Raw genomic sequence first — 26011 nt, forward strand, 5'->3', positions numbered from 1 at the left:
ATTTTCCCACGAATATAATGTGCAATACTGTGATTCCTGCTCTACCTCAGAACTAGTTTTCAGGGCCATTTTCATTTTGTCGAATGGTGTCTGTTGGTTTCAGGTGGCTTCAGGTGGTGTTTTTAATTCACCACTATAAATGATCTTGAATGATTGGCTGGTGAACTAGTAGTAGATTTAGTGCTGGTGGCGCCCAGTGCGACAATGTGAGTTGGCGCCCCCAATGACCACCTCCATGACGGATTCTCTCACTAGCACCCTGCTGAGGTACTGGGTTTTTAGGAACCGGCACAGAACCGGTAACCCAGCGGTGTCAGGGTACACCCAGAGACCTCGGGTTCTTCCAGATCCAGACCACAGAAACTCAGAGTCTTCTAGGTGAAGTCAAAGATTCGTTTATTGGCTGCAACCAAGGTAACAAGTGTCCTAGAAGTACAACACGGGGAAGTATATTCTCAGGAGACTGCTCGAATTTACAAAGTCAGGCTTCTCTCTTTATACAGAATATTCAGCTTCAGGCAAACATTCTTCGAATTTGTAGTATGTCATTTACAGTTATTGGTTTACAAAAGAAAAGCAGAGTCATGATGACATGTACATATTTCACGTCGTGCTGCCCATAACAAATCACCTGGCAAGGCCCAACATTTCATCAGATATCAGTGGACCCCCAATAAAAACAGGCACCTCCTCATCATAAAGTAAGTGAAGCAAAAGAGTAGAGACAGATGTGAGCAAGATACGGCAGGTGTGCGTGCTGAAATGGTTTTATGGCTTGTTGAGCCTAGATGCTATCTTGCTCGGCCACTGGGAGGGGAACTGACCTAACGAGTTCGGCCTGGGGCAATGGTTCCAACTTGCACAGGTCATGGAAAAGTCGATTAAGGAGTATGTGTCCTTGTGGAATTGAATTCAACTGGATTAAGGCCTATGTAAAGGGCAATACATAAATGGAAGCCAAGGGTTCAGAACGCAAATGATGATTTCGAGGTGAAATCGTCACTCGAATATGCTGAAAATATATGTACATGATGTACTCGTCATTCTCGGTCTTTCGATACCAACTTCGTCATGTTTCGACGAAGTTTTAATTCTCGAGTCCAGAACGATTACACGAATCCAGATTTTCAGAACCACAATCCCTCCTTTTGCCCTTACATAGGCAATTAATCTATCCTCATGTTAGTCTGAGTCCAGATCTATATTCCTAAAGTCATTGAGATGTTGCTGTAACATCATTCTAGTACTTAGTTCATCTCTTGACACAGGTTTCCTTACACATGATGTAACACAGAGGCCACATATTGCAGGAGCACACTGTATACATAGACAGAACAGGAAAAGAATGGCTAAGACCATCCCAATGACCATTAGAATTTTCCATCCCCAGGCGGATATTAGTTCCCAGACCCATCCCATTAGCGACCAATCTCCTTTATCCACATGAATAGATTCGGAAATCTTATGTAGTTTGGAGATGGCCTGGTACACTGTTGGAGCGTTATCAGGGATGAAGATACAGCAACTAGATTGGATCAATCTGCATACTCCACCTCGGTCTGCAAGTATGACATCTAAAGCGACCCTGTTCTGAAGGGTCATAAGTCGATCCGACTGGAGCTCAGCAGTCAGGTTACTAAGGGCACCAGTAGTTTCTATCACGGTGGACTCAACTACCCTTGTCAATTGCCTTATGTTCCTGCTGTTAGCCATGGATCCCCAGAACGGCAGAAAACCCTTTGCAAAGTCACCAAATTCTTGACCTGCAGTGTCCTCTTCACTCAAGACACCTCTAACTATCCTTGTCCTGTGGTAGTCTGCCGCTGCTGTATAGGTGGGAGGCAACAGGAAGGAAACAAAACAGGAGCCCGAAAAGTCAGGGGGCAACCATGTATAGGCTCTATCATGGCAGATGAAATAGGTACCCTTAGCTGCTAAAAACGCAGGGGAAGTCTGAGATCCAAACATATACGTTTCAGTACAGACACTCTTCCCTAATTGAGCCCTGGGATTCGTGCCATTACCTTGCAGACACAGATGACCCTGATGGGGTACAATCCAAATCGGGGACGATCTCTTAGCTTGCTGTTTCTCACTCAGGGTAGCTCCATATCCAGTCATGTTCCATCCTATGTATAATAGTGTCTCATCTCTGGGGATAGTCTCATATGAAATACCTTCCTTAATCATGTCGACTATCCCCTTGACTAGAGCACTTTTCCTAGGATTGTCTGTTACAGAACGTAGGTGGTAGATTTCGTGTGCATATATGAACATTGTGCTATATGCCCATACAGAACCATTGTGACTAAATGGCAGGACCAGATAAGGGATACCCTTATCCGTTGTGTGAGGCATAAGACCGCACACCCAACAGTTAGTCTTGTTCATTACAAGTTGGTGCTGGTGTAATAACTGAACAAAGGAGTTATTAACGAACTCCAATCTCCTCTTTGATTCGTGGTCAGGCAGAGGGTGGAAAGAATGAGAGGAAACAGTAGGAGGAGGTATGGGTGATGCAGTGGGCCAAATGTTACATGGAAAGAGAATAAAACATAACTTATCAAAAAGATCATTACGCTGAATAGCATAAAAGTACACAATATTATAAAACTTTTCTTTGTCATCGTGGTACACAGTCTGTGCTTAAAGTTCGTTTGTTTGGCAGGTCTCTCCACATCGGGAAACTCCATCCTCTCTAAAGTGCTGCCCGCGGTGGGAGGTTGCCTCTGCTAAGGGATGCTTCCATCAGTCTAGGGCAACTCCCTTGGACCAACCAGAACTACCGACCTAACGTCGTCAGCTGCACCCCAAAGACTTTAATCAACCGCGGCCCTAGCAGCGGAACCCGGATGGCGGTTCAAAAAACAAAAATGAGCAAGTTTCTTAGATGGGAGAGCTGCACTTTCAAAAATAGTACTTGGGGGGAAAAGAAATATCTTTTTATTTGTCCATGGATCTTAGTCTCAAATTGCAAAAGAAATGATTTTATTAGTTCGTTTTTCTCGGTCTCAAATTATACCGTCGTTTCCCAGGTATTGTCTAATCTGGGAACAAAAGGTCAGGCTCTGTAATGTTCACTCGCTTGGATGGTGGCAAAGCCTTGTGCAAAATGTTTTCGTTTTCTTGTTCAGAGTCAGTTCCTTTTACATGTGAATCATTAAAAGGGACGGTATTTGGCACGGCATCAGGTTCTGGGTCAGCGACACTCTCCTGGACCCACTGGTCATAGGGCAGAGGTAAAGGTATCCTTTTACAGTGGACCCCGTGGATCCAGGCCTTCTTCCCTTCTACTCGAACTGCCGATCTGGTAGAGAGAAGGACGAGGTATGGTCCCGTCCACCTGGGCTGGTCGTTTTTAGTCCTTTGGAAATTCTTTATCAACACCCAGGATCCAGGGTTTATGGGGTGTCCTGGAGTATCAGAGGCCGGAGGCAGGGAGTCATGTACCTGTTGATGCAAAACACGCAATTTAGCCGTCAATTCATACAGGTAATCAAGCAAAATAGGGTGTTCTAGCTCGCTGAACTTTGTGGGCCTAGGCACTCCCCATATGTTGGCTGGCCGGCCAAAGACAATTTCGTAAGGGCTGAGTTTCACTCGCGAATGCACAGTCATTCTGGTGGATAGGAGTGCTAAGGGTAGAGCATCAGGCCATTTAAGGCCTGTGCTCGCTTGGATCTTGGCCAATTTAAGTTTAAGCGTGCCATTGTAACATTCTACTAATCCAGCTGATTGGGGGTGATTTGCAGCGTGGAACTTTTGCCTAATGCCTAGCCCTTCACACACTCTCTTCATCACACGACCCACAAATTCACTTCCGTTATCAGACCAGACCATTCTAGGCATTCCAAACCTGGGGAAGTACTCTTTCACAAGGGCTTTTGCGGTGGACAAGGCAGTATTGTCTTTCAGGGGATATGCTTCTACCCATCTTGAGAAAGCACAAACAACAACGAGCACGTATTTTAAGTTGTTGCACCTCTCCATGTGTATGAAATCTAGCTGCAAAACCTCGAACGGATACGTAGGAGGTGCAAAATGACCAGCTGGAGTTGGGGTTCCCCTACCAGGATTGTGCTTCAGACATACCATGCAATTCTTGACAACATTCTCCGCACACTTGGGAATCCCTGAATTCTTCCACACTGGGGCCAACAACTCGCAAATCCCTTTCACGCTGATATGAGCCATTCCATGAGCCATTGTAACCACTGCAAGCACATATGCATGGGTAACAACCATCTCTGATGCTCTGTCAATTCAATCCAACAACCATTTGCATCCATTCTACCTGTACTCTCTCTCCACGTGCTCAACTCTTTCTCTGTGGCCTCAGCTTGGATGGACTTCACACTCTCTATCGTGTCCTCACATATTCCAACATCACCAGTCCATTTTTCAGGGCCTGCAACATACATTCGGCTCATCACATTCTTTGCCGTTTCTTTAGCGATCTCATCAGCAAATGCATTTCCACGACCAACATCATCAGTCACCTTCTTGTGAGCACTACATTTCACAATCGCCATTTGCAGGGGCAAAGTCAGTGATTCAAGAAGCTCATTCACCAACTGACCATGCTGAATCTTAGCTCCATGCGAAGTCAGGAACCCACGTTCTCTCCACAATCGTCCAAAACTGTGAGCCACTCCAAACGCACACTGACTATCAGTGTAGATAGTCACTTTCATTCCTTTAGACAATGCACATGCTCTCGTGAGTGCAACTAATTCTGCAGCTTGAGCTGAACCATGTGGCACTCGTGCAGTTTCAACGACTGTTTGCAAAGTCGTGGCAGCATATGCTGCAGTCACGTTACCATTTGGGAGCTTGAAGCATGAACCATCCACCTATAATGTACCATCACATTCAGCTAGAGGAGTGTCAGATAAATCTACTCTCCCTTTTGTCTCTTCCTCTGTTGTGAGAAAACAATCGTGCTGTTCTAAAGCATCTGATTCCTCTGCAATTGGTAATAACGTGGCTAGATTTAAGGTACTGCACCTTTTTATGTGCACATGACTTGCTAGCAGTGTCAATTCGTAACTGGATAATCGAGCACTAGTTAAGTGCTCTGTCTTGGTTCTATTTAACAATGTGTCTACTGCATGTGGGACCATCACGATTAGTGTATTATTCATTACTAGACCAGCAGACTGTCGAATAGAAACAGCTGCTGCTGCTGTGGCTCTTAAACAACTTGGCAATGCTTTTGCTACCAGATCCAAAGTTGACGAAAAATAGGCGCATGGGCGCTGCCTACCTCCAAATAACTGAGTCAACACAGACAATGCACAGCCCTCCTTCTCGTGGACATACAATGTGAAAGGCTTACTGTAGTTGGGGGTACCTAACACAGGAGCCGAACATAATGCTGTGCGCAATTCGAGAAAACTTTTCTGACACTCTTCAGACCAAGGAATGGGATTGGGTGTATTTTTACACGTTAATGCCACCAAGGGTTTGCCTGATTTCTTTCTGGGGTCAGTTTCCTTCCCTCCTTCGATAGGAGGTGACCTAGGTAGGTCACTTCTTGTCGGCAATATTGCAGTTTGGAAAGTGACACCTTGTGATGCAGATCACACAGATGACGCAATCATTTTAATGTGGCCTTTTTACAAATTTTCTTAGTATCTGCAGCAATGAGCAAATCGTCCACATACTGTACAAGAGTAGCACCTTTAGGTAAAACAATCGTGTCAAGCTGTGTTTTTAGAGCTTGACTGTATATTGATGGACTTTCACAGTAGCCCTGAGGAGCGCGTTTAAAGCGGAAGCTTCGACCTCCTAAACTGAAGGAAAAAATATCCCTGCTCTCCTCAGCAATTGGGATACTGAAGAAAGCATTCTTCAGGTCAATCACCGAAAACCAAGAGGCAGAGGCTGGAATCATAGTTAACAGTGTGGTAATGTCGGGGACAACTGGAAATTGTGGCACAACTATTTTATTCACCTCTCTAAGGTCAATCACGAATCTGTACACAGGTGGCTTAGAAGGGTCAGTCCGTTTTAAAACAGGCAGAACAGGACTATTGCAAACATTTCCTCGTGTTTCTTCAATCACATCCTTTTTAATCAATTCGTAAACGATAGCTAGTAAAGCTTTTTCACCTTCACTCGAGATTTTGTATTGGGGGATTCGTGGCATTTTAACGTTGGCTTTCAATGTTACAACATATGGTGGAATTTCTAAAAGACCCACATCATTAGGACCAGTGGCCCAAAGAATATCTGGGAGAAACGACAATTCTGCAGGAATTTTATCCCTCGACAAATACATGGGAGAAACCACTTTCTTACCTAAAGTAAGTTGTACTCCTGAAGGAGAACAGTACAAAGTCGCATACAATCTTTTCAACAAATCCAATCCTAGCAAGTTTTCACCACAACCTGTTGTCAGAATGAGGGGTGCTTCGAATTCACAAGGACCAACAGAAAGAGACAAAGGGTCAGAAATCGGATTCCTAACTGGGGCGCCAGAAAAACCTACAGAAACGTTCATTTCGCCAGACAAAGATGCGCCAGGGAGTTTGGAGTGCATAATGGAACTCTTTGTAGCACCAGTATCCAACAGAAAAGGTTCTGACACACCTGATGTAATCACCTCAACGTATGGTCCACTCTGATCTACTGGAACTGAAACGACTCCCTCTCTTTGTCTATGGCTGTCCTAACAATCATTATTCTCCAAATACTCATCTTCTGTATAGTAATCATCAACGTAGTATTGAGCTGTCCTGTCAGATACGTTATTTTGCTGATCAAACCTGTTCATAGAGTTTTGTGGTGGAAGGGGACGTGCGTTCTGAGGGGCGTTTCCACGCCCTCTACCTCTAGGTGCTTGCTGACTGCCACGACCCTTCACACCAGAAACTCCATTTGCACGTTGTAATAGAATAGGACAATTATACTTGAAATGATCTTCTTGTCTGCAATATGAACACTGGTTGGGGCCTACAGGAACACGTGGCTGAGTGTACTCGACTCTTTGCGAGTTCCTCTGATATTGTTGAGGCGGGTGGTAATTACTTTGGTAGTGATTCTGACCATTATTATTTTGATTACCACCACCACATGGTGGATAGGCTTGCTGTAGCAAAACCTTTGTTTTTAGTTCTTTAGTTTTCTTTTCTACTCTATCTTTCTCGTCCTTGTCTCTATTTTCGTAATATTGCGCAGTAGCCAATATCTGGGCTGAAGATGAGACTGCCCAAGAACTTTCTGAATCCTTTAACTTTTTACACAATTCTGGAAGCAGATTGTGCACGAATTTATCGACAAACAATCTCTGACCACCTTCTGTGGTCATATCTTGACCGCTGTGGTCAACAAATGTTTCTTCAAATCTGGTGAAGAAATCTGAAACAGTTTCTTCTTTCTTTTGCTTGCATGCAGACAATTTATCCCAATTTACACGTATTGTAGGCATTATCGTTTTCATGTAATCTACTATTTTACCAGGGAGTTCTGCTATCCAAGGCTCAGGCTTAGCAACACCAACTTGTCGGGCATCTGCAGCGGCAATATTAGCCCATGAGTCACCTAATTCCTGATCATGATCTATATGACGAATTTTTCCCCATAAAGGCTGTGGAACAACATTCCCAAATATCATATCGATATCGGCTAAATTCATTATGCATGATCCAGCAGTTTGCGTCAACTCTTTGTAATACCCTGCAGGATTTTTACGCGGATCAGGTAATGTCTGTTTAAGTGCTAAAACTTCAGCTCGCTTCTATGGGACATGTACCCATACACGATGAAAATGTGGCAGGATAGGTGGGACAGCAGTCGTGTCACCCTCCCTCCATTGTGGGGGAACTTCTCTCATAGGGTATTGTCGCGCCTTTTTCCTACTAGATGTACTAGGCTCAGATTGTGACCCAGAACTGCTCCCCTTACTCCGATATGATAACAACATTTCAACTGCTTCCTCTACATCTGGACCTACAATCATACCCTCTCCGAACTTAAACCGTACACGACACATCTCTTGCGGGATGCATTCCAGACCATTGTCTTCTAAATCCTCGCAAAGAAAAACACACATCTGTTCGAAAACATATCTCTGTGTCGCTGCTTCCCATTGATGGAAGACTTCCATGACAGACTGTACATCATATTTTACAGTGTCCATGACCCATTTCCGTGCTAAACTATTCAGTGAGTCTCTCTCTTGATAGTCAGGCAGTCGACTTCGCAACTGTCTTCTTCCCATGTTAGGGGTCGTAGTAGGCGACCCAAAAAGAGGTAAAAGAAGGTTAGTAACAGTGCTGGCCATTTTCTGCCGAATGGAAGGTGAAACTGAAGGAAGAACGGATGGAAAAACGGGGTGAGATAAGGCAAGGGCAGAGATAGCAGAAGAGGTATCAGGGGAAATAGAGGGGGCACTAGGCAAAGTCGTAGAGGGAGCATTAGGAGAAGCAAAAGGTACATTAGGCGAAATCGTAGAAAACACAGGTGAAGCAAGTGTGGTTGGTGGGCCTGGAGCAGGCTGCACCATAGAGACAGGAGTCAGCTGGAGAACAGCTGGAGGGTGCTGTGGAAGAACAGGAGGCGTAGTTTGCGCAACTAAAGGTTGCGGGGGTGCCGTGGCATTTTGCGCATAGGGGGGTGGCGAATTTAGTAAATGCAACATTAATGGGTATTTTTCACGCTCTTTTGCTGCCTCTTGCTGAAGAGACGGCAAAACTGGATAGCATTTGTCTACTGCCATTTTACGTTGCCTGTGCAACTGCTCACTCATCTGCTCGTCTTCATTGTCTTTAAACTGTATAGCAGCTTGCATTACTGAGAGTCCCTCTTCTCTTTTATTTTTCTTAGCTAATTTGATTTCTTTTTGTTTGGCTTCTTTGCGCCATAAGCGGAAAGAGTCAAACATCGCCGGCCGGGCTTTCTTTTTAAAGAGTTTAACTTCAAGGTTGTCTAAGATTTCGGAATCAAAACTACCATATTGGGGCCATTTTAAAACACCATCGTTCCTGGTGTATTTAATCCATACTTCGTTGTAGGTGATGGGGCCTACCCCATGTTTCACATATAGCTCGTAAGTTGGAGTTCCAACTGGAGGAACCGGACATGAGTCCTCCAATCGGGAGTCCCTATTATTAAAACCAAGACAAAACAAATTTCCAAGTCTAAGACTAGGCATCTTCGCTCTCTAGTCTAGTTCCAAACTTCAAAGGATTATCGATTACGATATTTCTCGTGAATACACGAGTCCTTCGGTTTTGGTGCTGGCAAGTACCAACAAATTATCCCAAAGGATACCCAATACTAAGACCAACTAAGGACTGGGAGACGCTCCACTTATACTTAACTGAAATATCGATGACGTCACCAGAAGACTCGCTCTACCAAACTTCAAGGGTCCAAATCAGGGCGATAGCCAGGGCAGCAGTCCTTGTAGCCGTCGGGAAGCGGGGAACCTCGCAGCAAAGACCTTCGGACCACGTCGACATGCAGGGGTCGATGAGGTGGTTGGCCGTCCTCCGAAATTTTCACACGAAGCTCCTCACGATCCTCTGGCTGACTGGTACCACTGGAATCGCCCCAAACGTTGGGCGCCAGCTGAGGTACTGGGTTTTTAGGAACCGGCACAGAACCGGTAACCCAGCGGTGTCAGGGTACACCCAGAGACCTCGGGTTCTTCCTGATCCAGACCACAGAAACTCAGAGTCTTCTAGGTGAAGTCAAAGATTCGTTTATTGGCTGCAACCAAGGTAACAAGTGTCCTAGAAGTATAACACGGGGAAGTATATTCTCAGGAGACTGCTCGAATTTACAAAGTCAGGCTTCTCTCTTTATACAGAATATTCAGCTTCAGGCAAACATTCTTCGAATTTGTAGTATGTCATTTACAGTTATTGGTTTACAAAAGAAAAGCAGAGTCATGATGACATGTACATATTTCACGTCGTGCTGCCCATAACAATCACCTGGCAAGGCCCAACATTTCATCAGATATCAGTGGACCCCCAATAAAAACAGGCATCTCCCCATCATAGAGTAAGTGAAGCAAAAGAGTAGAGACAGATGTGAGCAAGATACGGCAGGTGTGCGTGCTGAAATGGTTTTATGGCTTGTTGAGCCTAGATGCTATCTTGCTCGGCCACTGGGAGGGGAACTGACCTAACGAGTTCGGCCTGGGGCAATGGTTCCAACTTGCACAGGTCATGGAAAAGTCGATTAAGGAGTATGTGTCCTGGTGGAATTGAATTCAACTGGATTAAGGCCTATGTAAGGAGCAATACATAAATGGAAGCCAAGGGTTCAGAACGCAAATGATGATTTCGAGGTGAAATCGTCACTCGAATATGCTGAAAATATATGTACATGATGTACTCGTCATTCTCGGTCTTTCGATACCAAATTCGTCATGTTTCGACGAAGTTTTAATTCTCGAGTCCAGAACGATTACACGAATCCAGATTTTCAGAACCACACTTTAATAGTGACCAAGTCTCCATACCCACTCTCTCTCAGATGCATTAAATTCGTTATATAGCGCCACTCATACCAGTAAAGTATGTCAGAGCACTATGTATCACACACACATTACACAGACAATCAATCAAACTTGTGTAAATGAGTGTATAGGAAATGTTACATAAGCGAAAGGACTAAAAGTGTAGGAGTCACATGTCATCCATACTGGTAGGCAGCATAGTTTAAGAGTGCTTGGTGTGGAGAAGCGCAAACTCAGAGTCAAAAAAGAAACAGCATAGTTGGGAGTTATCTTTAATAATAAGAATCCATTCCTACCCAAATTACCACTTTTTGCAACATTAATCAATTTTCTATACTTTCCAGAGTGTATGCAGTTCTATGATGAAGGTTAATTAATTCCTCACTATTCTATATTAGGACCTTAAGTTATAAATTGCAAGTAACAAAAGGATGGCTCTTTTAAAAGCAGTAACCTCCTGATCTATTTACATTAAAGGTAATCTAATTGGTACACGTTCTTTGCAGTAGGCATATTAACCCTCTGTCCTACCTTCACATAAGTTAAAAACCTCAACTACACAAAACTGTGATCTCTGTCCAGGAAGTACATTAATCACAGGAGTTATCTTTACATTTTTATGAGGCCCCATAATTGCAGGAGGAAAGGAACGCGGCAGCAGGTGCTTTAAAAGCATGATAAAGTTGCAAACACCTCGCCCCCAGGAAGCCAGCACCCGGTGCGATGGCACCGGTCGCACCGCCCTAGAGCCGGCCCTGTGCCCAAACGGCCATGTGCTGAAGGGCATCCAAAGTATTAACATCTAGTCAACTGGAGTTTCTGTTGGGCTACGCGCTGAAATATTGCCCATACACTTCACACTACATGTCACACTTATCTAAATCACAAAAGTCCCCGGTAAAAAAGCTGAAACTTTGCTCCTACATAGTTCCTTATATGCATGGAGCAAACCCCTGGCTTCCTAAGCCTTCACAAAGAATTCCAAAAGTATTCATGGAAATGGTGCCCCTCACAGAGTTCAGGAGTATTCAAATGCATAAGTATCCAAACAGTTAGTTTAGTTAGTTTTTCTTTTCCAAAGCGCGTGGTTAGAGGCGGTGTCCTGGTGCTAAATTTAGAAACAGCAGAGGTGCAGAGCAGAACTTCAGTTGGAACAGGTATATTTTGAGAGCTTGCGGAATCGTATATGGTTGGGTTCTGCATGAATAGCAAAAGGTAGGATGTCCCAGCGCTGAGCAGTGGCAACTGAGAATGCTCAGCCCTCTGTGAGCCTTCTGAGGAAAATCGGTTCATTTAGCAACAGAGGTATCTGGTAGGACACTCTTTAGCTAAATAAACCTGTTAGTTACTTAGTTTGGTGGAGCAACCCTTTGCAGTAGTACACAGCCTTGAAGGTACAGTGTTTAACCACAGGAGGCCAGTGCAGGTTAGACAAGTGCAAGACACTCTGGCTGATCTAGGCAAACTCAGGAGCAGTCTGGCCGCAGAGTTCTGTATCAATTGGAGACGCTGCATCAAATAGGCAAGAGGGCCCCAAAAAAGTGTTTTACACTAATCCAGAAGTCTGAAAATAAGTTTCTGTACCAGGGGGCTAAAAAAAGAACTAGGCACAAGAGGGGTGATATTTCTCGACATCTTCAAAAGGACAAAACATGTCGCCATAAGTTTGTTGATGTGCGACTCAAAAGGTGGCTTAGAATATGAATGTCATTGGCGTATGAATAGAATTAAAGTCCAAAGGAGGTGACGAGGATGGCCAGAGGCATCATGTGTATTTTAAATAAGGGAAGCTCAGAGCCGAGCCTGAAGGTTTGTCATGGTGTAGCTGGCAGAGAGCTGGCTGAAATGGACAAAGATGAACAGCTCCCGTCCTCTTCGACAAAAAGATTGAAGCCAGCTCAATGCATCCCCCTGTAGGCCTACACCGGTGAGTCTATGGAAAAGGATCTAATATGAGACAGTATCAAAGGCTGCCAATAGATCGAGGAGTATGAGGGCGGCAGGCCCATCATTGTCCAAGCTCATCCAAATATTGTTAGAAGTGGCCATCAGACCATACAAAAAACTTCAGCCATACAGAATGTTGCAGCCAGACTCAGGCTCGGCCTTCCCCGATGAACCCACATCACACCCCATCTCAGGAAACTCCACTAGCTCCCCGTACAGAAGAGATGCCAATTCAAGCTGGTGACCACACAAGAGCTCTACACAACCAAGAACCTGCCTACATTAAGCACCGCCTCAACTTCCAACAACTATCGAGAAGACTACATTCTGCCTCCCTTTCAATTGCATTGCACTCCCCCATCTACCGAAGCAGAAGTGAAGGATGCTCCTTCTCCCACATCACAGCAAAGACCTGGAACATCCTCCCCACGCACCTCCGGACCATCACATCCCTTCTGGAATTCCGAATAGGCCTCAAGACCTGGCTGTTAGAATAAGCCTCCGGTGCCTGCAAGCGCCTGGATACCCTATCGGGTGATTAGACGCGCTTTATAAATCCTGATTGATTGACAGACCTGCCAACTTTATCAAAAATCTCATTGTGGGAGGAGGGGCAAGTCCTCAGAGAGGGCATGCCTCATGCCGAGATGTACCTAAGAGGTACTTTTATGAGCTGCAAATCCACTATTTACAGGGATTTCAGCTTGTTTTCCCTGCCACCGTGTGATATTGGCTCCTCACCGAGTGACTGTGTGATGGGAGCCGATATTGTGTTTGAGAAAAAGGAGGGGTGGGACCGGTAGCCAATCTTTAATCAGGTCCTGCACACATGGCTTCAAGGAGAACGTACCGGAACCGGAGCGAGGGTATGCTGACAAGCAAGTTGCCGCCACCTTTCTGAGTGTATATCGGGTTTCCATTACTCCCAGTACAGGACTACTAGGGCCCCACACCAGGCTACCTTCAACAATCATAGAGCCTGTTTATAGTTGTGCACCACACTTCACATAGGTCCTGAAGAAGTGCCAACCGATTCCTTTGGAACAACCAGGCACAAAACATGTCGACCTCACCTTAGAGACTGCCCACCAGGAACATCACATTCCCATAGGGCGTCCACTCTGATTTTTAATCAGGCAGGATCTACCTTAACCATCAAAGCTATTGAATATAGGACTGACCCTGACCTATTTTAATTCACCACTCACGTGCACTCAACCTCCCACTGCCCCCACACCCGTACGCACCCAACTTCTTCCTAAAAAGATCTCCGACAAAGAGCCCCGGAAACGGTGAGCCTGTCGAGCATTACAGCGCCAGCCCGACTAGGAGCAAGGCCCAATGATGAAGCATGACACCTTTCGGGGTGTGTGAGTGCAACATGACAAAAGATTTGTCTTTTCCCCTTTACCTTCCATCCCCCTTTAGGAACTGCACTCCCCTTGTTTAACAAGCCGATATTGTGTGTCAGATGGTGGCACCATTTGAGTTGGCAGGTCTGGATTGATCAGCACGGTCTCGGAGCTGTGACAAAAGCAAAAGATGGACTAACACTTACTAAGCGCTTGCTCTTCTCAAGTTAGCGTCATAGTTGTGTATTAACATGGCTCTCCATAACTTCCGCCATACTAGCAGGTAAGAGGGAGATTGGGCGATAGCTGGACCGGATTTGAGGTTCTTGGGTTTAATAAAGGAATGACAGCCTCACATTTTCAGAAGTCTGGGATTTTGCCGAAGGCAAGTGAGTCGTTACAAATTGAAGTACGGACTGTTGCCACCGCAGGTTCCAAAGTCTTAAGATATTTGACGAGACACTGATCCAAAGGGGAGTCTGAACTAATGGTACTGAGTTTTGCTCGCATCCTGTCATCTGTGATGGGACAGATCTCAGACCAAGATACTGAGATGACAGCAGATGGAGAAGAGAGGGAGAGAAGGTCAGGGGAAATGGCCTCAGTATTATTGGTAGGAAAAGACATGACCGGATGCTCAATCTTATCATTGGAAAAGTCTGCAGTTGGAGATGCCCTGACGGAGGTAGGAATTCCTTCCAGGTTCACCTGAGATGTATAGATTGAAAACACCTCCTTGGTTGGATCTTCTGCATCGAGAGTCCTTCGGTGGTAATATTTAGCCCGTGGTTCCTGCAGAAGGACTTTATACTGATTTTGCTCCTGTTTGTAATCACGTGCAGTTACGGAAATCTAACACACATATGCATTTGCGCATTCAACTTTTTTTTAATCTCCACCGGGAAAACATATTTTTCTGCGGAACACCTCCTCTGTCTATATCCCCTATATGCAGTGCTTAATTTGAGCCGGTTGTTTCCTGTGCTCGGCTCTGGCATTTGATTTTCAACACTGGCACTTATGGCAGTCTGCGACATGGTGGCAGTGTTGTCTAATTTACAGATGAGCACAGCAACAGTTGTTTATTAATTCAATATATATTTAAAATGACAAATTCCTGCCGACCAAGCCATTCTTATAGCTTTGGGAGCCTGGAATAGTCTGAATTGTTACAGTTGTAGGAACATGATGGCAAGTAGTAGGTTAGGTACTGTCACTGGCAGCACTGGCAGGAACAATTTGTGGTGCAAGCTGCAGTGGCCTCCTGACCAGGGCCCTGGACCTTTTTTTTCTTCTTTTTTTTACAAATTAAGCACTGCCTATATGTCAATCATGGAGGCGTTGTCTCCCATTTCCCTTTGATGGTGCTGCTTAGGGGGCTTCTTTTCGTCCCAACTCTGTGTATTTACCAGGGTGAAACACTACCTGCAGATGGGGGTGCGGGGGAGTACTGAGTACTCACAAACCTACGAGTGTGGGTGTTTCAGCCACTTGGGTCGCTGGACCGACCCTTAAACTCCTGCTGACTCACCCCACCACTGGGTGTGCAATAACACATCTGTGCGCATAGAGGCGCCCACCACCGATTCAGAGAGACATTAGTGTTACTTTACCCTGGTTTTTGTATTATTTTTGAACACCTGAGTTGATTCAGAGAGACAGTAGTGTAACTTTACCCTGGATGGTAAATTATTTTTGAACACCTGAGTTGAAATTAGGTCTGGAAATCTTTTAAGAATCGAGCCCGAGGTCTGCAACTGAGGTTGTGGATTCTAAAAATCAACACACCTTCGAGACCCCTTTGTAAGTGACACTTGCTACCTGCGAATGCTCGCCGTCGTGCTATATAAATACTGTTAGACTTTTCCCACACCCAAGCTCACTTTTTCCTGTTTCCTCATCCTGCCACTAGATGTCTCTCTTTACCTTCAATCTACAGCCACAAATCTGGTTTTCCTTTCTGCAACATCCTATCATATTTTTTTTTTTTAGAAATTCCTTCCTGATCTCTTTCCGGCCATGTGTGATTGCAGTTTCCTCTGGTCGCCCATGCCAGCAGAGGACTGAAACCACGGGGGAGGGTGGGGGCCGGAGGTTAGGAAGCGAGAGCAGCAGCACCTCCCTGCGCAGCCCTCCCAAGCCAGGACCTGCCCCTCTGCCAACCAGAACCAGCCCAGACCCTCTCCAGGGCAACCAGGGGATTTGGGAGCCCGGCTGCAGGCGGAGGAAAGAAGAAGGTAAACGTGGGGCTGTTATAGGTTGCCTTGCCAAATACACATGTTCAGCGCATCCTGTTTGTATCTTGTTTACTGTATTTTCCATTGTATTTTTTTGAGGTTCTATTTGCCACATAATTCCATGTGTGGTGCGTGGTTCTAGAAAGCTGCACCGGCATCTGTCGGTTGCTGTCAGGATGTGCCCCGCTGCCCTGTAACTCACAGCAGCATGTTGGCTGGTGACAGCAGAGAAGCCAGCCCATGCCAGAGCCATGCTGGGCCAGGCACCGAGGCGTAGTTCCTCCTTTGAAGCATCTTTCTCTGCTGTTTTTATTTTTATTTCATCTGACATTTGCATCTGTTTCAGGAAACAAACCTGGGACCCGTGTGTTAGCCGTCTTCTATAAATACTTATTGCAGCTATTAATTCAGCGCACAGAGACAGGTATATTTCTGCAGTGTGCTATGTTAAAATAATTAATGGTTAATGTTGGTACTGTTTTTGATTGTTATTCTTAATAATAATCATCACATTATAATCCTTAGAACTGGTACATTTAAATGTATATTTATTACAGTTTTTTAGTGGTGTTAGATGCACTTAAAACGCAATCATATTTAATAAGATATAGAGACTTACTGGGAATTCCAGTAGACCAGTTGCCAAATGGGTTGTAGGACCCCGAAGCTGCACGTGGTGTGTGGACATCTGCATTTGAAGTTGGATTCAGGGGAAAACCTGCACCTGACAGGTTTTATTATACTTCCCAGTTAAAAGTGCCCATCGATCCCATATTAAAGCACCAATAAAATACTATATATGATATTAGAAATCTGCTGGAAGAAGCAACTGACATTTCCACCAGGGAGTGTGGGGTTTTAGGAAATGATAATGAATTTCATGTTCTTTCTGAATATAACTCTAGATTTACTTTTTGCAGCTTCCTGTATGTTCTGTGGTGGTGACGCAGGCGTCATTTCAAAAACATTGCGACAAGAGGAGGCCCCTTTTTTTTGTTTTTGGACTTGGAAATTTGCAACCTCTTCTGACTGGTTTTATCGACCTAGCTTGGCGAGAAACGAAGCTTGGCTTTTAAGAGTGTCGCCTAGACCACCTTCATGTATATGGTGGAGTGGTGCTCCGAAGTAGCCGTAAAGCGGCATGTTGGCGCTATACAGAATTCAGTAGGGTAAGAAAGAGGATTTTGAACTTCTTGTTCCCTGGTAAGGATCTTCCCCTGGGTATGTGGTGAGGATGTCGTTGCCCTGGACCAACAATGTCAACGGTTTCCTGGAGGAGCCGAGGATGGAGCTCAGCGACGCGGGGAGGGTCCTGCGTGGCCTGGAGATGGGCAGTGTCTTGACGCTCTTCTACCAGAAGAAGTCTCAGCGGCCGGAGCGGAGGACCTTCCAGGTAAAGCTGGAGACCAGGCAGATCATCTGGAGCAGGACCTCGGAGAAGGTAGAAGGAGAGAGTAAGTCTGGCACGAAGCTCGAATGTTTGTCGGAAGGATTTATGCTATATGTTACTTTACGGAATGTTATGTCACGTTTAGGGTTGCCGCCCAGATTCTTGTGGCCTCTGGTACAATGACATTTTGAATCTCCCACCTTTCTCCATGACCAGCTTGGTAGTCAGATTCTATACAATTCTACTTGCTGTAATAGTGCCCCCTGCTGGCTGTCACTCAAGGCTGTTCCCTGCACAGCTTAATGGGTTGGACTTCCCTGGTTATGGTGTATTAAGTTGCGTACTTATAGATTAATGATGTGACTAAAGGTTTAATGCTTCATGGTGACATACCAGGGTATGTTTCCGCCCCGTTGCAGCAACGTGAACAAGACAGTGGCAGTGGTGTCTAAAGATCTCTGAAAGTGTTGGGGGTAAATACTCACATGCACGAAGCGAATGAAGCGTGTAAGTCTCGCTTCATCCAGGCGGACTAAAGGTAGGTCTAACCCTAATCAATTTTGAAAAGAACAGAGGTTCTAACTTGAAACAAGTTTGAAAGAAAGTTGTGCCCTGTATGCATTTCACTGCACCACAATACATTCATTTTTTTAAAAGCCACATGTACTGAAGGAACACTATTCCAGTACCTCCATGATGTGCTAAGCACCCCAGAGCCTATACGTCAGTATAGAAGGTTTACTTTCCACCTGTAAACTTTGTTGAAATTGTCTGAAAATAGTGCCTTTTCACCAATTTTTCCCAAAAATGTGCAAAACGCCATACATGATATAGGCAGTACAGAAACTGCAATTTCACACAACTTGTCATTTTTCATGGCACCTTCCTTCACTTCTGTATGTCACTTCCGGTCATTTGGCCATCCTGCTCCTTCTCAGGTTAGCACCAGTTATATATTATGACTGACACATTACCTGTTAAGGGAAGTGTGAATAAATAAAATTTTAAAATACATAAACCCTTTCAATCATATGCCATAGACAGAAAAGTTAGAGATATGTTACTCAGGTTACGGAGCCTTTACATGTTCATGTAGCTGATAAGTTACACCAATCTTGTATCATTGAAATATCAACAAATATATACATTTGGAAATGCAGTCATTTATAGGTAAACACGAGCATTATGAAAATACACACATTTTGCTTTGGAAAAAAACCGAAATTCTCCAAATCAAAAACTTATCATTTACATGAAAAAAAACATTGTTTTGCCCCTAAATCTTGGTTTAGTCATTTAGTAGATAAACGTTTTGGGACTAAAGACCAGTTTGTCCTTTTCATTAGATATTCGCGTGCCCTCCTGCCACATATAGGTTGATACTGCCATGCATGCCCAAGAATGCCCATCTCATGCCACTGATTTCCATGGCATGCCAAGAACTGCTACCCTTACTCCAGGACCTGATGCCTTGTGTAGGGATGTATGACATTACAACGCATGCATTTACATCGCATGCCTTTACAACGTAAGTATTACAACACAGTCCATTACAACGCATAGTGCTTTTGGGCGCTGGATAGTGAATAGTTTAATTTACTATTCCAACTCCAGTCCCCGTGGACACTAGGGAAGGTTATTGGATAGTAAATTAACCTATTCCCTATCCTAGAGCGCCCCCCAGAGCAATGCGTTGTAATAGTTTGCGTTGTAATGGTTGCGTTGTAAAGGCTCTGCGATGTAAAAGTTGTGTTGTAAGTGTTGTTCACCCTTGTGTAGGTATCAATATGGATGCTCCTATTGCTACCATTATGATAGAGCCAGTACTGTACAAGGGGTGGGCTTGATTATGCCACTGATGTCCACAATATGCCAATTATTAGTTTATATCAGGACCAGCGTTTTGTTAGGGTTGCCCATCATCATGCCATATTTGCGTACAATATACAAAATATGAGCACATTTTTCCAGGTCACTTTTATGCCATGAATGGGTCCCTCATGCCATGGATACCCACAGTATGCTAAGGTTACAACCAATATGCCAGGGCTAATATTACACCAGGGGTGGGCAGCGGCATGCCACGGATGCCCACATTCATTAAAAAACTATCGCTTAAAGTCCAGGGCCAGCCTTTGACGACTGGGATTGCCCCGGTCAGATGGTCGTAGGTAGGTTCCAGGGTTTAGTTTTCTGCCAATGACAGTGGTGTTGCTCTTAATCTTATCCCACCCCAGAAAACCCTGCAACCACAATACTAGTCATCTGTGATTGCTACGTAGGCGTGTACTCCGTGTGTCCTGGTCCTTACCACATGCCACCTTGAAGAGAACAAGCATTTGCAATGCAATAGGTCTCGGATTTACGCGAGTTTAAGCTATTGGCATTGTAAATGACAATGGCTTTTATTTATGTTTCAAAAACGAAAACAAAAATAAAAGGCACTGTTATTTGCAATGTCAATAGTTCAAACTCGTGTAAATGCGGGACCGATTGCATTGCCAATTCTTGTTTTTTTCGCACCTCCGTTCTTTCATGAACCCCTTTGATAGCCCATCTTTCATAAGTGCTTTGAGGTGGCAACAACGGCAGGATGAATCTTTTTTCAAACATCCAAAATAAAATTAAAATGTGTGAAATGGATGCATTTTCCGTGCCGGCGTTGGAATTTGAGAATGATGTGTTACACACAGATCCCCGTAGCATGCACCAAACACACTGAGCTACCTGCCGTTGCCACTGCTCCTAACCAGCGGGACCTAGTGGGCCCTTTACAAGCGCCCACGGTGGAAACAATTCTGGTCTGATTTTTGCAGCATTTTCTTGCCCCTGCCCTGGTGCGAAGAACGGCCCAGCGCAGTCCAGATGTGGGCGAAGAATGCTGCCTTTGGCTGGAATACTATTGCAGATAATGAGATCGATTCTGGGCCTCAGAGGGGACGCATTAAAAGCAAGCCAGAACGCTTCAAGCACTGTCCTTTTGTGGGGACAAACGAGGCAGATCCCACAGGATGCGTCGAGTAAGATTGGAATTCAAAGAAAAGCTGTCCTGAAGACAAAGTCTGGCTTTTAAAAACAACATACTTACAACATGCCTCCCTGAACACCCACCCACCCCATTTTAATTTGAAAAAATGAGACAGTTATAAGTTTCTCGAGTATCTTTTTGAACAGTGAAACATAATTAGTAGCAGGGGCGGTGGGTGACATTTGAAAGTGGTGGGGCGCAAAGTGATTTGCATACTGCACCTTAGCGAGCGAGCGTAGCGAGCGAGCCCGAACCCCAAAAGGGGGGTTTGGGGGGATAACCCCCCCCCCCAGAAATTTTTTTTAAAAAGGAAGAAAAATCATGCATTTTCAAGCAAATTTGAGAAAGCAGAAAGGTTAATAAAGCAATTGTGAAAGTGCAGTTATTACATTAATAGATGGCATAACACAGGTAGCTGCTTATTCAGTATAACCACAGAGCTTCATACATTCCGTCCTATTATGCTCAGGTGCTGAATTCAGACTATAAGAGTTTCATGGAAATCTCAGCTCTAAGAGTAGAAGAAGTTGCACAGCAGTTGGGAAACAGCCTTCACAAAGCATTGGGAACCACGCCTTACCTTTACCACGTTTACAGTAAATAATGGAAATAATAAAATATTAACATATTTGTGTTTGTTAGTCACATGAAATGAGAAATATTGCCCTGTCCAATGTATCAATACCAAAAACATGCACTTACCACTACCATCATTTTCAGGCTACCAGACCTCTGTGTGATTTTGATAGCAGTTAGAAGCTTAGCCCGGGATCTTAAATCTGGAAAAATATCCACTTTCTGCCAGTACTTTTGCCCAAGCCCAAGGTAGCCCTCTGTATTTGTCTACACCTTCTAAAATCAAATGCAAGGAGAATGTTCCTGTTTTTGTTCTCCTAACTGTTCTCAAAGTGGAACAGGTGATCTGAAATGCAAAATTTAGTGAGAACCCTAGTTGACAATTTACCAAAAGGTATGTAGTGCTTCTGTTACGGCATTGGAGACCTTGGACATCTATTTTAAAACTGGGCCTAGGTGGGTGGCAGGAAACAACACAGAAAATGCTAACAGGTAAAGAAAAATACTAGCCAAAACTAAAACACACACAAACATCACTTAGAAACCGTCTCACTTTACTGCAAAATCCACCCCAGACCTTATCCCTCACTTAGTCGCATTGTGACTGTTAGGCAATCCTTGATACCCCCATGGTATCCCTGGGCCTTTTGAGGTGCATCCAGTATCCCAAGACATTTCTCTAGATATCCACACAAGATTAATTACAACACCGACCATTGACAGTACATTTCAACACCACAGCATATTTACTGAACTGAAATAATGTGTTTTTTGTGCAAGAATCATGTATTTTTTCAAGTCAATTATCAGCCCTTTGCCCTGCCGTGGTATTTAAGGTGGTACTTTTTCGGAAACAGGTGACTGTTCAGGGGCCAAATGTGGTGAGGCGTAAACTGATTTGCATACTGCACCATAGCGAGCGAGCCCGAAACCCATAAGGGGGTTTTGAAAAATCGTGCATTTTCAAGCAAATTTGAAAACTTACAAACTGCAAGTAACAAAAGGGTCTCTCTGACAAAAGCAGTGACTCACTGACCTATTTACATCATATGGATGTTGTGATCTGCATCAGGTACATGTTCTTTGCAGCAGGCACATTAACCTTCTGCGCTGCCGCCTGCTGCCCTGTTCACTACTGGGACCACAAACATAGGCTAGCTCTGCCAGACTGCCAACGCACCTCCATATATAGGCCAACAACTGATTTTTCTATTTTTTGTTTTATATAGCGAAATAGACCCGAGACATCGGGTATCAGAGCGCTTTACATGAGCACCAGTTTTGTTACATTACCATTAATGCCTAAATAAACCTCACTTTACATGAATGTGTCTTATAAAGAGTCTTGGATAAATAGGGTGAATGAGCACAACACATAAGCGGCAACTTGCTTATTCATCTCAACCCCTTGGAACCCTACATGCCTTGCCCTTTCTTCCACCCTGCCGTCCATGCTGCAGCAACAAATGTTATTGAACCACTACCACCTTGTCAACTTTGAATTACAAAATATGTTAGACTTTTTGATGTAACATTCTCAACAAGCAAGGCATTGTAAGCAGCTTGAAACAAGCATTTACAATGCAATGGTTTCGCCTTTGGAAAAGTTAGAGCTATTGGCATTGTAAATGACAAAATTTGTATATATGTGTTGGTTTTGAAAACAGATAAATAAATGGCATTGTCATTAGTTTAATCTCTGCAGTCACTCTGCAGTCCCTAGCACTCCATAGCACTCCCTAGTCACTCTGCACTCCCTAGCACTCTGCACTCCCTAGTCACTCTGCACTCCCTAGCCACTCTGCACTCCCTAGTCACTCTGCACTCCCTAGTCACTCTGCACTCCCTAGTCACTCTGCACTCCCTAGTCACTCTGCACTCCCTCGCACTCTGCACTCCCTTGCACTCTGCACTCCCTTGCACTCTGCACTCCCTTGCACTCTGCACTCCCTAGCAGTCCCTAGTCACTCTGCACTCCCTAGCACTCCTGGTCTGGTGCAGCTCATACTTCTCACTGATGACACCACCCCTGCCAGCTCTCCACAAGCTTTAGATCTTTTTTTAAAGCTACAAAAAATATTAGGTGTAATCCATTCACACAGTATTGCCGTATTCCTTACCAATCCACTTCATCACATAACTGTTACCACAAAACATTTCTGCACACCTCTAGTCTCCAATCTGCTAACGTTATAACAACCATTCAGTGGCACTGAGTGACCCTTTGCTCTTTTATGCGGAGCACCTCAAAGTGAAACTCATACGTGCTGCCTGGTATTGATTCACCTACTCCCGACATGAAATCTCTCACAAGTGAGTTTAGATGAGTAAACCATCTGTTTCCACACATCAAGGGGCATGAAACTCAATCCCGATAAAACGGAACTTGTGGTGACGGGTGGTTGTTCCAGTCCCTGGAATTCACTTTTCTGGCCCCCCTCGTTTGGCTCTTCCCCTACTCCGGTTTCCTCTGTCAAGACTCTTGGTATTAAGCTCAATAACCAACTCACTATGCACTCCCAGATTGGTTCCGTGGTTTCTTCCTGCTTTCTCACTCTTCGCACCATTCGCTCTATCTCCCGTTTCTTCTCCTTTCCGGCACTTAAGTTAATTATGTCCGCACTGGTCCTGTCCCGCCTGGACTACGGGAACATTCTGTATAACGGCATCCCTCAGTACAGCCTCCGTAAATTGCAATTAGTGCAAAACCAGGCTGCTCGTCTTGCCTTTGGTCTCCCTAAATTCCATCACTCCTCCCCCCTCCTAAGAACTCTTCACTGGTTCCCGGTGCGGGAACGTGCCTTGTTTAAACTAGGCTGCATGGTGTTCCAGGCCAGGACTGGTCTGGCCCCCCTGTTCATATCATCGGCCATCAAGGCTTATGTCCCTGGCAGAGACCTCCGTTCCTCAGCCCAACTTCTCCTAGCGGTGCCCCGCTACCGGAGAAAGAAACTGGGTGGCTCTAAATTTTCCACTCTTGCCCTCTTGTTTTGGAACTCGCTTCCTTTTCACCTTAGGTCCCTCACTGATTATTCCGCCTTCCGTAAAGCTTTGAAGACCTTTTTATTTCCCCAGGCTCTTCCTTAGGTTATTGCTTAGCTTCCAGCCACTGCTTCAGTGACTGTCCCCGCTCAGTGGGTTGTTCTCCTACTTTAGCGCCAAGAAACCGTCTAGGTGTATGTTGCGCTCAACAAATATTTTAAACTTAAACTTAAACTTATGATTGTTGCCCTCTGACCTCCCCCCCCTGTTTGACCCTCAAGCCCCAGCCGTGAATAGAATGTATATGTTATAGACATCATTAAAAATCATAGTGTGTCGCCGAGAATGCAAAATGGCATATTTTTCACAAACTGCCAGCCTCAATTTAGCGCAAAAGATCCACTCAAAAGTATACACATATACCTGTTATAATAACATTTTCAAAAATCCACAATATTAAATAAACGTGAACTGGTATGTAAACAGCCAGAGAACATTTTCATAAAATCAATGTTTTTATTCAAAGCCAAAACACACAAAAATGCAGGCCAATAACAGTCTCGTTAATTCTCTCCTAAATTTCAACATTCTGGGCTAGCACAAAAAGTTAATCGTTCATCGTGAGTTAGGCTGCAATAATCCGCAACACGTTTAGTTCAGAGTTTCTGATCTGAAAAAAGGAAATTCAGGGCAAGCTGACAAAGCTGCTTGAAGTGTCACTTAATGTGAAGAGTTTATTTTCTGAGTACGCAGCACATAGCGGCACCGAGGTCAGAGCATAATATGCCACAGCTGTCTCCTTTGTCAGTGCAAAGAAAATACTCCCAGTAAAGAAAGACGTTTCACATTCAGCCCTGCGTGCAGCATTTTAATGGGTTTTTAGCCAAAGGCTTCCTAGAGTAGGTTCCTCCATGATATTGGAGGTCACAACTGTTCAGTGAGGCACATACCCTGGTATGATGCCAGTCATTCTATGACGATTATGGGAAAACTTCCCAAATGCATCTCATTCCCGAACAGTTGACACATTAGTGAGTACATTTTTTTAAGCTGCCCCCACCGCTAATGACAGCGAAAAGCCGTTAGCCATATTTAATCCTAAATAATGACAAATGCGAAAAGACAATGTTTCACCATTTTATAAATCAGAAAAAAATGCAGTTAAAAAATAAATCTTGTTAAGGGATTTCCACATACATAGTCGCCTGTAAACAGACGGTGTGTCTCCAGTGAAAGCATCACAGCCCTGCACCTATTCACAGTTCCCCCAGCTCAGGCCAGCTGTTGCAAAGTGATATCATAAATGGCTGTGACCTGCTCGGCCCCTGCCTCACGAATCACGATCAGAGCAGGCCCTGCACACACCAGCAGACACATGATCAAAACGCAAACTGTCTCCTCACTGAGGAGACAGATTGTCCTCACGCATGCCCAGAAATTCTCTAATGTCAATGACAGTATATGAATATGTCTTTTATGCCACTTCTGTAGGGGTGTTAATGAAAGGGAGTCCATAGTCAGTAAGAGGAATATACTTGTACCACTCTGTCACTACTTTTCGTTTTGTAATATATATATAACAATTCTTACAACGTGGTGTATTCTATGTCTTATGTAATGCAACATGAAAACATTACCTCAGACTTTTCTCGCATCTTCCTTCCATCTGCCCCAGCCCCACTGGCCTTCCTGAAACAACTCCTGCATATTTGTGAAATTTCTCTTTCCTCCACAGTCTGTCTACTCTATCCTCGATCCCATCCATCACGTTGTCAAGAAAACTGTTAGAAATTCCGTCGTTTCCGACTACTGGGCTCGCAGTGTGCGCAAACAACAGGAGGACGAGAAGAAGCTCTGAGCGGCCCTACCTGCGCGTGCCCGTCCGTCGGAGGCTTCACTGAGTGACTCAGATGCTCTGAGCTGTCTCGCCCCCGCTTCATCCATCACGCCTCGCCTGTCTCCCTGATGCTCGGCCCACGGACTTTGTTGAGGAGAATGTATTTTATCCGCAGACTTTCTTCAGGC

The 26011-nt window shown here is 44.6% G+C and overlaps 1 protein-coding gene across 1 annotated transcript in view; it reads left to right on the plus strand.

Moving 5' to 3' along the window:
- The first annotated feature begins 15777 nt into the window (after positions 1 to 15777).
- The window catches only part of LOC144828457 (1-phosphatidylinositol 4,5-bisphosphate phosphodiesterase gamma-1-like), a 617664-nt gene continuing 607430 nt past the window's right edge, over positions 15778 to 26011 (plus strand). The window contains exons 1-2 of the mRNA XM_078686634.1: positions 15778 to 16010; positions 16931 to 17464. Coding sequence (XP_078542760.1) covers positions 17245 to 17464 — 220 coding nt within the window. The 5' untranslated portion in view covers positions 15778 to 16010; positions 16931 to 17244. The remainder of the gene's footprint in view (positions 16011 to 16930; positions 17465 to 26011) is intronic.

The sequence above is a fragment of the Lissotriton helveticus genome, chromosome 4_1 (assembly GCF_964261635.1).
Source record: "Lissotriton helveticus chromosome 4_1, aLisHel1.1, whole genome shotgun sequence".
In the NCBI taxonomy this organism is placed as follows: domain Eukaryota; kingdom Metazoa; phylum Chordata; class Amphibia; order Caudata; family Salamandridae; genus Lissotriton; species Lissotriton helveticus.